Source organism: Pagrus pagrus (genome assembly GCF_965226575.1).
Source record: "Pagrus pagrus genome assembly, chromosome: 6".
NCBI classification, from domain to species: Eukaryota; Metazoa; Chordata; class Actinopteri; order Spariformes; family Sparidae; genus Pagrus; species Pagrus pagrus.
This window is the reverse complement of record NC_140190.1, coordinates 15,823,829-15,838,943: the sequence shown is the minus strand read 5'-3', so window position 1 is coordinate 15,838,943 and position 15,115 is coordinate 15,823,829. Positions and strand designations below refer to the sequence as shown.

The following is a 15,115-nucleotide window of genomic DNA, read 5'->3' as shown; positions in this document are numbered from 1 at the left end:
TAATTATTGAGTGGAAACAGCCCAGTTTCACATTAAAACAGCATTGAGCTCACAACCTTGAGGGTGTCATTGAGAGGCCTCTGTTTGACTCCAGCCCCTCTTTAAGGATCACTCAGTCATCCTGCGGATCATTGTTCACCGCAGGCCGGGTGGAGTCATTTGGGGAGAAAAATGCCCTGTCTTGATGCTGCGAGATTGACTTTGGGTCCACAACAAATCCTGTCTAATTTGCATGTTAATTTATTCCCTTTTGCTTCTGACAGAAAAAAAACTGTTTCCTGCAGGAAGTTTGTAATAAAAGCCTTGCGATCAATGATAATGGCATTTGTGCTTGTGTTTGTCATCTTCGCAAAAGCAACAGTGGTGGAGTTTCCGCAGATTTATTTGTATACTAGTGCTGTAAGTGGCGTGTAAATTATCCTAACTGTCTGTGTGGCTTTTTATCTTTGTAAGGCAGTACTATTAGAGCCTATCCATTATTGCCCATAGCCCAGCCAATCAATGCTTAAATAAAAATCAGCTCAATTTGTAGCGTTTTATGCAAACGTGCAAACTCCCACCAGGCTGACTCTTTGCTTTTTGTTTTTATAATGTAACAGGAATAGCTAAAACACAAAGGAATCGATAACACTTAAGTTTGGGTTAGGTTGGCCTGCTCTCAGACAAGTGCTGCACGATGCTGCATACAAATGAGTTTCATACAGATGTACACTGTGGTGTAATTTCATTATAATTCTATGCATAGTTAGCCAACACCATAGTTACAGGGAATAAATCCACTGTGACCTGAGAGGTTTTAGCAGTGCAGCAACTGCAGCTAAGAACAGTGGCAGACTGAGCAGCCACACACACAGGGTCAGGACCATAGCGGAGGTCATGTCCTCCATGTTCTTTATAGAAATATAGAGGTTTTGGTGACGTGAGCAGGATTTCTCATACTACAAAATATACATGGTTGTTTTTTAAAATTCTTTTGGGGGTATTTTAAATGTAGACAGCCCGTAGTAGGAAAATTTAAGGAAGTTAATGAAAAAAAGCCCTCAGCTGGATGTGAACCTGTGATATTGTGGTTAATAGTCAGCATCTTAACTCCTAATTGCAGGTTTACCAGTGGTGGTTTTTGGTGTGTGACTGGTGGGTCAGTCCACCACTTTGGTTCAGAAGGAAACATCTCAATAACTGTTTCATGAGTTACACATATCCATGTCCCCCTCAGGAGGAATTGTTTGTGTAAACAAACTTTCACTTAGTGATGTAACCCTGTGTTACAGATCTCTGTCTGCACCAGTTATTTTTCTGGTATAGGAGAAAATTTGCTCTGTCTTGTTTGTATTTCTTTAAACCAAACCCAATCACCTTGGACAGGGCTTCACCCAGGATTCAGCTAGGGTGCTCCTGCAAGACAGTGGTAGGGAACTTGTTTTGCATGTGGGGAGGCGAGCCCTGGCATTAAAATGACTAAATACCTGTAAAAGAAAAGGTAAGAGCAGCTAGCTTGTTTAGGTTCACATCATTAGCAACGGGTTAGTGTTAAAATAACTTTTCATTATCGGTGTGTAGGTTTCTACGGAAGCCCTAAAGGGCCATGCATTCATACATTTTATTTCCTCCGTTTTCCAGTGATAACAAGTTAATTTCATTTGTTTTCTCGAGATCTCGAGTTATTATCTTGAAATAACAACTGCCGTTTTTCAGCTATATCGGCGGCGCAATCTAAGTGAGCCTGATGTCATCGTTAACTACATAGCTGACCAGCTATGAGGTCCCGGGCGTCTCCATAATCTCAGGCCTATCATATCATAGTCATTATCTCGAGATCTCTAATTATTTATATCGTTATCTCGGGAAAACAAAGTTTCGTTTTCTCAAGATCTCAAGAAAATTATCCCGTTATCTCGGGAAAACGGCAGTTGTTATTTCAAGATAATAACTTGAGATCTCGAGAAAACAAATGAAATTAACTCGTTATGATGGGAAAACGGAGGAAATAAAATGTATGAAAGCATGGCCCTGTAGGGCTTCCGTAGGTTTCTACAGTAACACACAGATTGTAGGAGAGAGGAGAACGTGGCCTAATATAACTGCCTGACAGTAGTCTACATCCGCTGAGTGAGACTGACTGGCGACTAACATTGGTGACCCCCCAACTTTTCATCTCCATCAGTTGTCATCGAGTCATGTTTTTTTGTTCAATACTTTTTTTTAATCAAAAACTATTCAAAATCCCATCAGCCTCATTTGTGCTTTGTGTTGAATGCTAACAGCTAATGTTAGCATGCTAACACTGTAGACTAGGTTGATGAACATGGTAACTAGTCATGCTAACATTAACATGCGAGCATTGTGATCATGAGCATGTTAGCAGGCTGGTGTCAGCATATAGTGCCAGTACAGCCTCACCAGAGCTGCTAGCATGCTTTTAAATTAAAAACAAATATTAGCATAAAAGTATTTTGTATTTCTCCACCAGAAACTTAGTGTCAGAGGAGGCTTTAGACCATCGATAATGGAGATAAAATGTATAGAAGACATTTGGTTGTTATTGTGTGGTTTGCATGTGGGAAATAGGACTCATGACCCCGGTGGTTAAAAATCCCGGCTACAGCCCTGCATATAGCCTTCTTACCAGCTTGACTTATTGTCATACAAGCTAACTGCCTGCATATGGGCCATATTCCCTCTTTGCCTGACCACAAAGCATATTTGCCTATATTTCACAAAGCACTCTACAATTAGTTAACAGCACAGGGATTAAGGATAGATTTGACAGCGCAGCGCTGCAATCTGCCGCTGTGTCTCTTTAGCACTGAGAGGATCAGTGAGTACAGCCGGGCATCTGTTTCCCCACTTGTTTTATTTTTTTCTCTCTTTCTTCTCTCTCTTCATGTATCTTTCTTGTCACCCCCACCCCGAGAGCGAGAGAGGAAAGCGGCATCAATCACTGTTAACTGACTGACCACTGTCTGTTGGTGGTACTAAATGGATCTCCACAATTGAATAGAGGCCTAAGTGTGTGGTAAATGCTCTCAATGGGTAAATGAATTTGCGGGTTAACTCGCTCTAAGAGGGTTTCGATAAGGCAAAATAATAAAAACACCTACAGCAGATATTTTTCTTTTGATATATTGAAAACAAAGTTCAGCTGAAAATCTTAACTCTCACATTCATCACTGCAGGCCCGCTCTGTTAAAGAGAAAAGCAGTCGAGGGGTAACCCAAAGACAATTCAGCTTTATTTTCCTCATATAGATTTGACTGTACACGGTTCATACCATTACACAGAAGGCATAAATGAATAAATTCAGTGCTCTCTTTTACATCTTTTTCAAAGACACATGGCAATAATAATAAATAGCGCTCATGAAACAAGACGATCAACACGTTTTCAAACTGTACAAAATTTACAACAATTTAGATGCAAACTTCTGAGGCAACACAGACTTAACAAAACTGTTGTGGTAACATGTTTCTGTATGATTCTCACCAAACACTTTAAATCATAGCCCGCAAATTACTCTAATGTTTTGTACATAAGTGGTACCAATGAAACACTTTGTATGTAAACAAGAGAAGAAAGAATAAGTGGGTAAAAGATTTGCATTTACCGTAAGTACTTTTTAAATTAACCTGTCACATATTAAATAATTACAGGATACCCTCCAGAGATCTTTTACTACAGCCTGGTCATGTAAACAAATGTTTTTTACCTGGCAACAACAACGATGTAAACCACACTTCATATTTTAAAACCTTTTAAATTTTTTCCCAAAGTATATTTGAACTTTAAAATTCAAAAAAGTCAAATTTAAGTGATGTAAGTTCCTCTTAAACACAAACCCACTCATTCCCTAAAGTCTTGTCTTCTTCTACTGTACTTACATATTAATCCCAGTGTAGTTAGACAGTATGTATTTCATTAAAACCAACTATTTACTAGATAAGTATGCTGTAATTTGCGGGCTGAAATCTAAAGTGTTTCCAGATTTTTCTTAATAGTGTCACTTTCTGTTTGTTGATTTGCTTTCTGGCTCTTGAATAGGACGCTCGGGTTTAAAAGGACTTGGCAATTTTTCACATTAAAGGTGACCCAAAAAATTAAAAGCTATTTTCTTCGATTGGCAAAACAAGAAGAGGAGTAAGGATGTGTTCTCAAGCAAACTGTCTCTCAGTTCAAAAACATTGGTTTTGACATGTTCAACAGGTCAAATCAAAGTATAACAGCTTAAAGAACGTCTGCATTTAAAGGGAATCAGACCCAGGGGTTGAACTTTAAGTCAATCAGTCTTCTATCTGCATTGTGGTGGGGGCGTTAAGATGTAGTAGAAGTGTAAGAAACGTATCAGCCCAGCAGTCATGCTAGCACTGAAGCTGCAGCAGAGTATCAGCCCTGATTGTGGGGGGCTCTGCGGTAATCCCTCCGACACGGAGGCCAGGCAGGGGGAGAACAGACTGACAACACATCTGGGGGTCAGTAAGTAGGTTGATAGCAGGCAAAGCCAGAGCTCTGCTGGACTGAGTAGATTACCAGGAGAAGCATGGATCAGACTGAGGAAACACAAGAGCCAACACAAAGCAATTTTTTTATCAGCGCCCCTGATAATACTTGATGGTTTAAATGCCAAATAAATGTTTACTTTTTTATTTGCTCAATAACATCTGCAAAGGAATCTGCATGTTTTTATAAATTTGTTTTATCCTTGTCTTACATCTGTGCATTCAAAAAAATAAATCAATAATTTAGATGTGTGATAAATTACTTGAATGGTTCGAGTTGATTTTCTCCAAACTTCTTGACTGTCCTCCAACACATAAGCTTCGTTGTCTGGAAACAGATAATTTAATACTGACGGACGTCCGCTCTCAGACAGCTTTTACACAGACAAGAACAAGTCAAGCACCTATAAATATAGAAGAGAGACCTGCTGTGTAGCAAACAGTGTTCGCCCTCACTCAAACAGAGGAGACATCGGTTTCTACGGACAGAGGGACGGACAGACGGACAGACAGACCAACGGCCATCTACTTCCTAATAACTTGTAAGCTTCAGCAATACATTAAAAAACGTCAGCATGGTTCAAAATTCGCACTTGTGCCACTGTTCTTGTAAATTTCTCTCCCCAATGAAACACTGTGTTTTTGCCTTGTGCATATGTCCCTCCTCTTTTTCTCTCTTCCTCTGTCTGCATTCCTGTCCACATGTGTAGAAAAAGAAGAGGAGAGTAAAGTGCATCGCCAATGTAAAAGGCTTTGATATGGCCAGACAGCAGTCCTACTCGATATCAGTCAAGAAGCATGCAGGTGCCTCCTGGGTCTCATAGGGACTTTGATCTAGATTGTAGCCCTATTGTTGTAGCTGTTATGAGACAGGGATGGTTTATTTTGGAGGGGGTGAGACAATATCACCTCCCCTGTGAGCAAAATCCACTGACTTGCTGGAAATCCAGTTTCATTTTCAGAGTGAAAGAACAAAATAAAGTCTGGTGATGACAAAAAATTGTATGATACAATGTTGAGATTGAACATTCAGCGGTGTGGAGGTTGTTCTTCACTGCTTTTATCCGGACTGCACATCTTGAGTTATCTCATCGATACGACTGCTGAGGGACTAAGAGTCACACTTTTTCTCTTCCTTCTCCTCTTCACCCAAAGTCACAAAACATACCAGTCTTGGAGGGCGATAGAAAGAAATGTAAAAAGCCTTTTGAGTCTGTTTTGTTGTATCCCCACAGCAATCTTCTACGAGACTCAAAACTGGGAATGGTCCATCTCGTCCAGCCATGAGGCGGGGCTGGTGGGGAAGTCAGGGTATCCTGTACTGCTGCCTGTGGAGAGGTCTGAGGTCGGGCCGCCTGCCATGGCCCTCAGGGCCTGTCCCACGCCGCCCGGCCCGCCCTGCACCACGAGACTGTCCATGCTGAAGCCCAGGTTGTTGAGGAGAGGGGTGTGGCTGGGCAGAGAAGTGATGGAGGAGGGCGACTGAGGGAGACCATAGGGGCTGCCTGCTCGGATATCGTGGTAGGGTTGTCCCGCTGCATCGACAGAGAAGCTGCCGTTCAGCACCGCACTGTTGGACACGTCACCGACACTCCCATAAAGCCCATTGCCGTGGCCGAGATCTGAAAGGACCTGGTCATCTGTGGAGGAGATAACAGCACTTAGCACGAGGGGTGTAAAAACTTTGACACATCAACAGCGCTGTCAGCTGCAAGAGCATTATATAGTTGTTATATTTCAATACAGTTAAGTGCTTTTATGAGTGAGATTTATTGTGGCAACATTATGTGGATTTCACGAAGGTACAGTAAGTGGATGCTGAAGTATTTAATAAGCATTTGAGTTTTGTTGGTGAGAAATGATGCGCATTATGTTCATCTGTAACAAAGGAAGTCTGTATGTGTGCAATTACTGCGGCACAAAATATTTGTTTCCATCTCAATCCCTCCCCCGGGTGGCTTCAATAACAACAAAGCCCCAAAGCGCTTTCTCTCTAATTGACTAAAAGCCTCACATGCTTTATAGAGTTTCTGTCACCATGTTTTCATTTCTCATAAAAATGGCCTTCTTTTTAAAAGTGGCTTGAGGACTTTTATGACTACCCAAAATGGGGTTTGCAAACATTAAATAACATAGGGATGTCTAAAATGTCGTTTGCATCCCACTAAGGACCCTCTCTCTTTCCCAATAAGTTCCATCATGGCGACAAACGGAGGCAGGAGGATGCGTCAGCGGCGGCGGGGAGGTGTGAGAGGAATGTTAAATGAGAATGCCGTTTTGGGTTTGCCAACAACAGCAACGCAGGAAAACAAATGAAATGCCACAAAGACGCATTCAATCGCCGCTGCACTCAGAACCGTGTCATTTAGCAGCTTGTAGGGTCCCTTAATCCCATTAGCACGACAGCATGTCTGACAATTCCCTTTCAGGAAAATCTCTCTTAAGCAATAATAGATATGTGCTCGGTTGAAGTCCTCCATACAATACGTACCTCTGAAGCTCAGTTCACTGTCACTGAGTCCGGCGTCATCGGCAGAGCTTTCCTTCTCCACTTTAGTTCCCCCTCGGCTGCGTTTGACACTTTTATAAAACTGAGTCCAGCGATGTCGACCTGCATCTTTCTTCAGACGCTTTTCCTTTGCTCGCCGGTTCTGGAACCACACCTGACAGAGAAAATCGTAATTATTATTAAGTGAAAATAAAATTTTAGATTGTAATTATTCAAAACAATTAAAGGTGCAAAGTATACACCAATCCAAAGATGACCTTGGGATGAGGTTTAATGTCAACAATCTTTCTCCAGAATAATTTATTGTACCTTAAATACTCCAGCTAATAATAATAATAATAATAATAATAATAATAATAATAATAATAATGATAATAGAAAAATGTAATTTGACTTATTCAATGTTTTCATGACATTTCAAATCTTAAACATTTCAAACCATCTTGTTTTAATCAAAACATTATGCATTTTTACAAAACAGATGTGCAGTTTAAAATGTCTTTTACATTGGAAAACATGGTAGATGTAGATCATAACTAATTTGGTCTACATTAGCCCATCATAATAAACAAGAAAAAAACAATGTTCAAAATGGTGTTGCAGAACGATTCATAAGTCAATAATAAATAAACAGAAAAACCAAGAAAACTGCTGTAAGAAATACTAAAAAGAGGCTCAAAAACAAACATTAAATTTCTTTACATCAAAATCAGTATATTATTAAGTCTTAAGTTGCGAGTTGTTTGTATCATGACTTTGTATCGTCTTGTTGATTAAACACGATCTTAATAGCTCTTCAAAACCCTGATAATAAAGGCCCAAGTGCTCACTTTACATTTATGAGCTTGATTATTAAAAACAGTAGCTAGTTTATAGATGCTCAAATCATGATGATGATCTTTTTGCTGTAGTGGAAAACCAGCATTTTGCACAAGTTGGAGACAACAGGGAGCTTTTTGCAGGAATATAAGAAAAGACCAAACCCTCTACCTGCACTACTCTCATGTCCAGCCCCGTCTCCGAGGACAGCTGCTCTCTGACGTGGCGTGCCGGCTTCGGCGAGTTTTTATAGGCACTTTTGAGGGTCTCTAGCTGCTTGGCCGTGATGGTGGTCCTCGGTCGCTTGGTCCCCGCCTCTGAATCATCTGAAAACATCATTACAAGTGTGAGCGACTCCTTCTTACATTTGTCATGTTGCCTTAACAGGCTGTGCCCCTTCGGCCCCTGTGTGGAGTACACGTGTGTTAAATGAAGTGAATGGTCATGTATGGAAGTGTATTATTGTCCTTGTGCATCTGTCCCACTCCCACAGCAGAGGACATAAATCTACCCAGCCGGAGTGCCACAGGAACGGAGTTATTGGGGCCGCACCGTATAAGAGCATTGCTTCACTTTACATAATCAATCAGAGATGCATGGAAATCTCAGAAGGGATGGAGGGAGAGAGACAGCATCCACACCCAGACAACAAACAACATAGATCCACAGTCAGAAGTCATTTCACTGCATTGCACTGTGATCCTGATGGAGTTAAATGAAGCAGGAGCTGTTCAACGCTGAATCACACGGGCAGTGTTTGACAAAAATGAGTCACTATTGTTGAAACAAATCTTTTCAATGGATATTCTTCTTCTAAATTGACTTGATTTTATCGAGTATCAGCAAATGCTTAATATTTTAGAGTTATGCAGACCTACCGTTTTGTTTTGCCGTCTCATAATCCACCTTGCACACCAGCCTCCCGTCCTCCATGAGGTAAAACTCGTCCCCGGTGGCCAGTTGTCGGCTGCACATGATGCAGGCAAAGCAGTGCAGGTGATACACAAAGTCCTGCGCCTTCCGCACAACCTGCGTCGGAGGGATCCCCTGTTGGCATGATGCACATTTTGTTCCAAAACGTCTGCAGGAAAGCATGAAGAAGAGAGCTGCGGTTAGAAATTTTTACACAAAACACCAGCTGGCAACCTTCTCCTATTTCTACCCACTTTACAGGAGACTGTGAGACCAATCCTGATTAAAATTTCACATGCTAGACAGCTATTTCTTCAACTGCAGCCAAGAATTATGGCACAGTGTCTGTATTAATAGACGCTCCAGCTGTTGTAGAAGGAAAAATCAGCACTGGAATGCATTTCTGTTAACGATAGACCTGTCCACAGGCTGATGGATGGAGAGGATCAATGCACTGTGTGTGTGATGTGTGTGTGTGTGAATACGTCTGTGTGAGTGTGTGTGTGTGTGTGTGTGTGTGTGTGTGTACGTGTTTGCATGTTTATGTGTTTGCAGATGAAGTACTGAGAGCTAAGGAGGAGGAGGAGGTAAAGGAAGAGGAAGAAAAGGGAAAAGAGGAAGAGGAGGAGGAGGAGGAGGGGTGCTCACAGTAAACACACCCTAAGGAGAACCAATAAAACACTGACTCAGGAGAGGCTTTAAATCACACAACCAACCCACAGAAATAAAAAGAGCAAGGTGAAGCCTCCAAATCACTACTGGGACGCATACACCACTGAATCTGTGTGTCTACGAGCGTGTGTGTATTTCTGTGTTTCTGCATGTGTGTTGTCTCCAGTCACATGCGTCGCTCGACCACAGTTTGAACATGCAAACGCCCCCCTGCTGTCCCCTGGGTCGGCTAACACAGTTAGCTCTCAGTGAGACTCTGGAGCTCTTTAGGTCTCATTCAAGCTTTGAGCATTAAGACCTTTCAAACATGATTTAGTAAAAAGCCTGGATCTGCTGATCCTGTTTTGGATAAAAGTCAAACTCAATTTTCTTCTGTAATGCCTCAGAAATCAAATCGTTTTAATGAAAGAAAGAAAGAAAGAAAGAAAGAAAGAAAGAAAGAAAAGGAGTTTGGTGAGCTCTTATTTTGTAAGTTTTCTCTAATAATGGCACCTGAACAAAACTGCCAGTTAAATGTGAATAATGACATCAATTTATAAATAAATCTTGATTAATCTCTGATTAATCCAAATCAGATTAACAATCAGATAAAAAGAATAATACATTTAAACCGGACAATTAATAATAGTTCACCCAAAGATTGAACATTTAATGTTTCGGTTTAAAAAATAAAAGGAAGTTGATAAAAACCTTTCTGTACAAAAAAAGGTGTCAATTGAATTCATTATTTTATTTTATTATAATACAGCTTAACTTTCCAATAAATGAAAAGGCGACTGTAAAAAAAAAATCCTAAACATTAAAATATGGCTAAACGAGAAACACTGGATTTATGCTAATATATTAACAGCAACTTCTACACGAGTAAGCTAACTATGTAGCCAGTTAGGCTAATGTTGTTAGCAAATGTTTAACCAGACATAGTCTAATATAAACCTATAAGCTGCTTTGTAATTATCAAATATAGCCGAATTATTCCAAAATATATTTCCGTCAGAATCAGTCACTTTTCGTCTCACACCGACCTAATTAGAGGCGAAACTGAGCAAAATATTACTTTTTCTGGGTGCGATCCGCTTGTCTGGATTTTATCAACACCACTTCAAGCAAAGAAACCTACTCGGGTCTTTTAAAAGAAATCCCGAGCACCTGTGAAAATAAAGCGGTAAGGAGGCGAAGCAGAAAAAAAAGCCCACTGACTTGAAGAAATCCTCCTTGCAGTAGACGCTTCCTGCCCGGGAGAAACATTTGTCCGCCAGCGGAGTCTGGCAGTCGGCGCACTTGAGGCACTTGGAGTGCCAGTGTCTGTCCAGCACCTTCAGGATGAACTTGTCCAGGATGTGCTGACTACAGCCGGCACACTGAGGGATCTCTGCGGGGACACAGGAGCACAGGGTCACACACGGAAAACTCAGGCAAGCCTTCGTGTTTGTTAAAAGGTAAAATAAGAGCAATTTTATACGCGCCTGTATCGAGAGGATTCATTTAACTCAACTTTGTAGGCTACTTAAAAACAGGTGGGTTTTTGTTTTGTTTCACCGCCGCCATGTTTAGTCCTAAAAAGCACATTTTCTCATATTCAGACAAAATGGCTGCATATCTTTTCTGCACATTAAATCTTTACTGGTAATTGGATTTAATGCTGAATATTCTTACATTATATTTGTATCGTGTATTTAAAGATGGAAGGGAAATGCTTTGTTGTCTTTCAGTTGAAGAGGCTAATCCCGATGTATTCGTTTTTTAATTCGTATTTGTTTGTTTTGTATTTTTGACCCACATTGTCTCGGTGCTTCTTTTTTTTTAACCTTTAAAAACACATAACAGTTGTTTAATGTAGCTTTGTAAACAATAAATAACAGATGATACCACGTGGAAAAACATCATTTTTTTGTCTACTTCTGTTCGTGAGTCTGTCCGTCTCTGTCCAAGGTGCTGAACTCACCCCTTTATGACAACAACATTGATTTTTCTTAATTTTATTAACCAGTTGTGTTCCTCTGAATCTCTTTACATGGGGGCGTCAGCGTCAGCAGTCAAGATGTCAAGACGGAGATTACATTTCGTTTTTGTGGGAAGCAGACCACGTGTGCACAAACAGAAAGCAGATATCACACGGTATCTAACCTTCCCATTTATATATTAACATTATTATCATTATTATTATTATTATTATTATTATTAATAATAATAATAATAAAGACATTGGCATTAATATCACCAAATTCTGCAGCGACACTGATAATCTAGTACAAGCTGATTTCAAAAAGCGAAATTAAATGAATAAATTAAAGAAAACAATATGTTCATCTATCACATAAAGCATATTTCCTCTCAAAACTGGGCCTTTAATTAACACAACAATATTCCATAATTTTGTTTATTTATACGCTGGCACGTGACAGTACAGAAATGGTTTATTGTAGTCTTTTATCATTATTAAATGTGTAATTTCCAGCATATGCGTGAAAACTAATGCGTGTTTAATGTTATTTTGAAAAAAACCCATTAATCATTAAAAAACAACACTGACGATCACTTTTGCCTTAAATCGTGTTTAATCTAAATTATCCTGTAAATAATAATAATGCAGTTTCATATTTTTTTTCTTTCGCGGCTTCTCTTAGTCAACATCCACATGACATCCGATAATGAAAAATCAATATCGAGGAGAAATGGGCAGAGAAAAAACACTAGTAGGCTGTTTAAACACGCGCACACACGCACACACACACACACACACACACGCACGCACACACACAGAGGAGCTGCGGCTGCTCACAGTCCAGATAAAAACATTTTACAAATAATCGTCTACAGCTCGAGGAGCCTCGTGTTTAATCTCAGCATACTGTCTGCACAAAACAAAGCTCCCGGGCTGTGCAGCATGGAGGTCAAGGCAGCGTGCACGCAGCGTGCACACACACGCTTTATCTTTTTTTTTTTTTAAATGCACGTTCAAATCTTAAAAATGGAGGCGATGTGTGATCATTTTGTGCTATATTTTTGCATTATATTAGCTTTTTTTTTAAAAAAATGAATGCGTTTAAATGGACCAAAATAGCAGATTTGTTATGATACGACACCAAAAGAAAAACAGAGCAGCATTCCTGCACAGACAGAAGACAGAAGACAGGATTGTCGGCTGGACTGGATTTGTTTCACCTCGACGTGTGAGCTAATTCGTGCAGAGACCTTATTTTAAGGAGCATGTGCTCCCTGAATGTGCACGTCGGCATCTCGTGTAAACGTGGAGAAATCAGAAGCGTTTTAAATATGTGGAGATAAGTGGTGGGTGGATGAAGCTGGGCGAGGAGGAGAAGTGGTGCTGAAAGGAAAGCAGCACGATCTTGGCAACGACAGAGCGTCCAGCATCCAGCCTCAGTGTGTGTGTGTGTGTGTGTGTGTGTGTGTGAGAGAGAGAGAGAGTTAACCTCGTGTTTTCAGGAGGGCTCATATCTTGGTTTCAGTCCCATCACCTCCTTTAACAGTTTTTTAATATAAAAAGAAGAAGAAGAAGAAGAAGAAGAAGTGCAGTCTGGCAGCCTTTCCAACTCTCAATTGTCTAATGATTTGTGGTAATTAAACGTGAAGTAAACACTTTATACCTCAGACTAATAGCCTGCAGGTTGAGGTGTTGGGGTGTAATTGCCCTGAGTCATCAGAGCTCTCTCTCTCTCTCTCTCTCTCTCTCTGTCTGTGTGTGTGTGTGTGTGTGTGTGTGTGTGTGTGTGTCCCTGATATAAAACATTGTTCAAATAAATTCTCTGCTGCTTTTATTCCTGGAATAATCCAGATTTAAATCCAGGATGAATGCTGCTGGGGCTGCAGGGGGTTGAGTGGCAGGATCTTTATCCAATCTTTTAATCTGCCTCGATTTATAAAATTAAAGAGCATAAGCCGACCACATATAGTCTCTTTTTTCTCCTTTAAATACCCTGTCTGTCCTGTAGTTGTGTTTGCAGTTACACTAAACAGGCGACAGTATTGTGGTGCAAAGAAAATAAATCCTAATATTATTTTTGCAATGTTATGTTGGATTTGTACCCCAAATTGGAGCAAAACGTTTTATTATCAGTGTTTTGAAACCAAAGCGCAGTCTGGTAATTATCGAACTGAATTATCTCATTTTGTTGTGGATTACTTTGTTGCCTATTAGACTTCAGGTCCATCTGTACATTTTACCAACTCGCCTATAAATAATTGGGTCAGAGCAGAGATGTATCCCGTTGCATTTCTGTCTTGATCGCACGATCAGATTATGAAGGGGGCCTGGCACAGATTAACACGAGCAGATGCAAGGCAATTCTCGCCTTTGATGCTGCAAGGTGGATAAAAAACATGCAAGAAGATGCTGCAAAATAGCTAAAAAAAATAATATTGTATCTCATCCTTGATGAATTGTGAGACTACAATGTAAAACAAAACACAAACTGATGCGCAGGCCTTGATTCAGAGACGATAAGGACTAAATAAAGTGTGCGAGGCGTTTATTTGACTCAGTAATGAGTGTCAATCACAGTCAGAGTGTGTTTGTCTGATGGGTGATGACAACTGCGTCTGATCTCTTGACCATGCAGGCTCGTTTACAAATGAACAGCTGAAGACTCCAACAACAACAACAACCTGACGGAGCAAAGTTGAGGCCAGACTGTAAAATGAAATCCTGTTGCTTTTTTTTTAAAAAAACCAACAGAAATAATCATTTTCCTTTCTTCTAATTATCTGATGAATAACCAAAGTGCCGTCCTCTGCACGAGCCTGCAGCCCCGTGAGTCTGCAGAGATGAACTGGACACGAGGCCAATAATCAGTATTATTTAAGGCGTTGAAATATAAGCAGTATGACACATCACTGGCCTGTACGTGACAGCCGAAGACTGAGAGCTTCAGCCTCCTCTCCTCCTCATCCTCCTCTCTTACTGTACCTAAACCCTGCAGCACGCGCTGCGCTCAGAAAAACGAGGTAAAACCAAAAAAAAAAAAAAAAAAATGTCTTACGTTGCAGTGGCACTCCGAGGATCTCCGGTAAACTCTTTACAGGACTCTCTGTCGGCAGGACCGCCGCACTTTGCATCATCGTGATCCAAACCCGGAGACAAACGCACGCACATACACCCGCAACACGGTGGGCGCACCGCACTCCCCCGTCCTGTCTGGTGGAGAAAACAAAGTACGCTGGTGCTGATGCTGAGGCCTGTCTGCTCTCTGCTGCAGCTCCCTCGCCGTCCCGTCGAGCCTCTATCCCTGTTAGGTCTCTATTCCCGGGGATGATGTCCGTGCCGTGCCGTGCCGAGCTGTTTTGGAGTGAATCAGACAGGCTGCTCGGTCCATTCAGCGCTGCAGGGGCGGCGGGGCCTGACGTCACCGCGGCAGAGGCTCACCGGGGGCCAATGGGAGCGCAGGAAGAGGAGGCCCCTCGAGAGCGGAAAGCATCCTCCATAGGTGTACGAGCGAGGAGGAGAGAGGAGAGAGGAGGAGAGGCGTCGGACATGGTATATGAAACTGTCTCCGGAGAGGCGGGACCTTGTTCCTGTCGAGACCATAAATAGCTCACTGCAGTGGCTCCCGGAGGGGCCCCGGGCCAGCAGGGCTGCTCCTGGAGAGGAGGAGGAGGAGGAGGGTCCCAGGGAGATGAAGTTGAAGTATTTTTAGGCTTTAGTGATTTATAAAGAAAGGATGAGAGGTGTCTGAGCGGATTTCAGAGTGTT

The 15,115-nt window shown here is 41.3% G+C and overlaps 1 protein-coding gene across 1 annotated transcript; it reads right to left on the bottom strand.

Moving 5' to 3' along the window:
- Nucleotides 1-3,210: 3,210 nt before the first annotated feature.
- On the bottom strand, nucleotides 3,211-14,738 carry lhx4 (LIM homeobox 4; the record flags this gene model as incomplete). Its single annotated transcript, XM_084355983.1, is given in 8 exon segments — nucleotides 3,211-6,133; nucleotides 6,985-7,156; nucleotides 7,993-8,147; nucleotides 8,700-8,902; nucleotides 10,606-10,777; nucleotides 14,406-14,673; nucleotides 14,675-14,687; nucleotides 14,689-14,738. Coding segments are annotated over 8 exon segments (1,422 nt in total). The 3' UTR covers nucleotides 3,211-5,744.
- Between the last annotated feature and the right edge of the window lie 377 nt (nucleotides 14,739-15,115).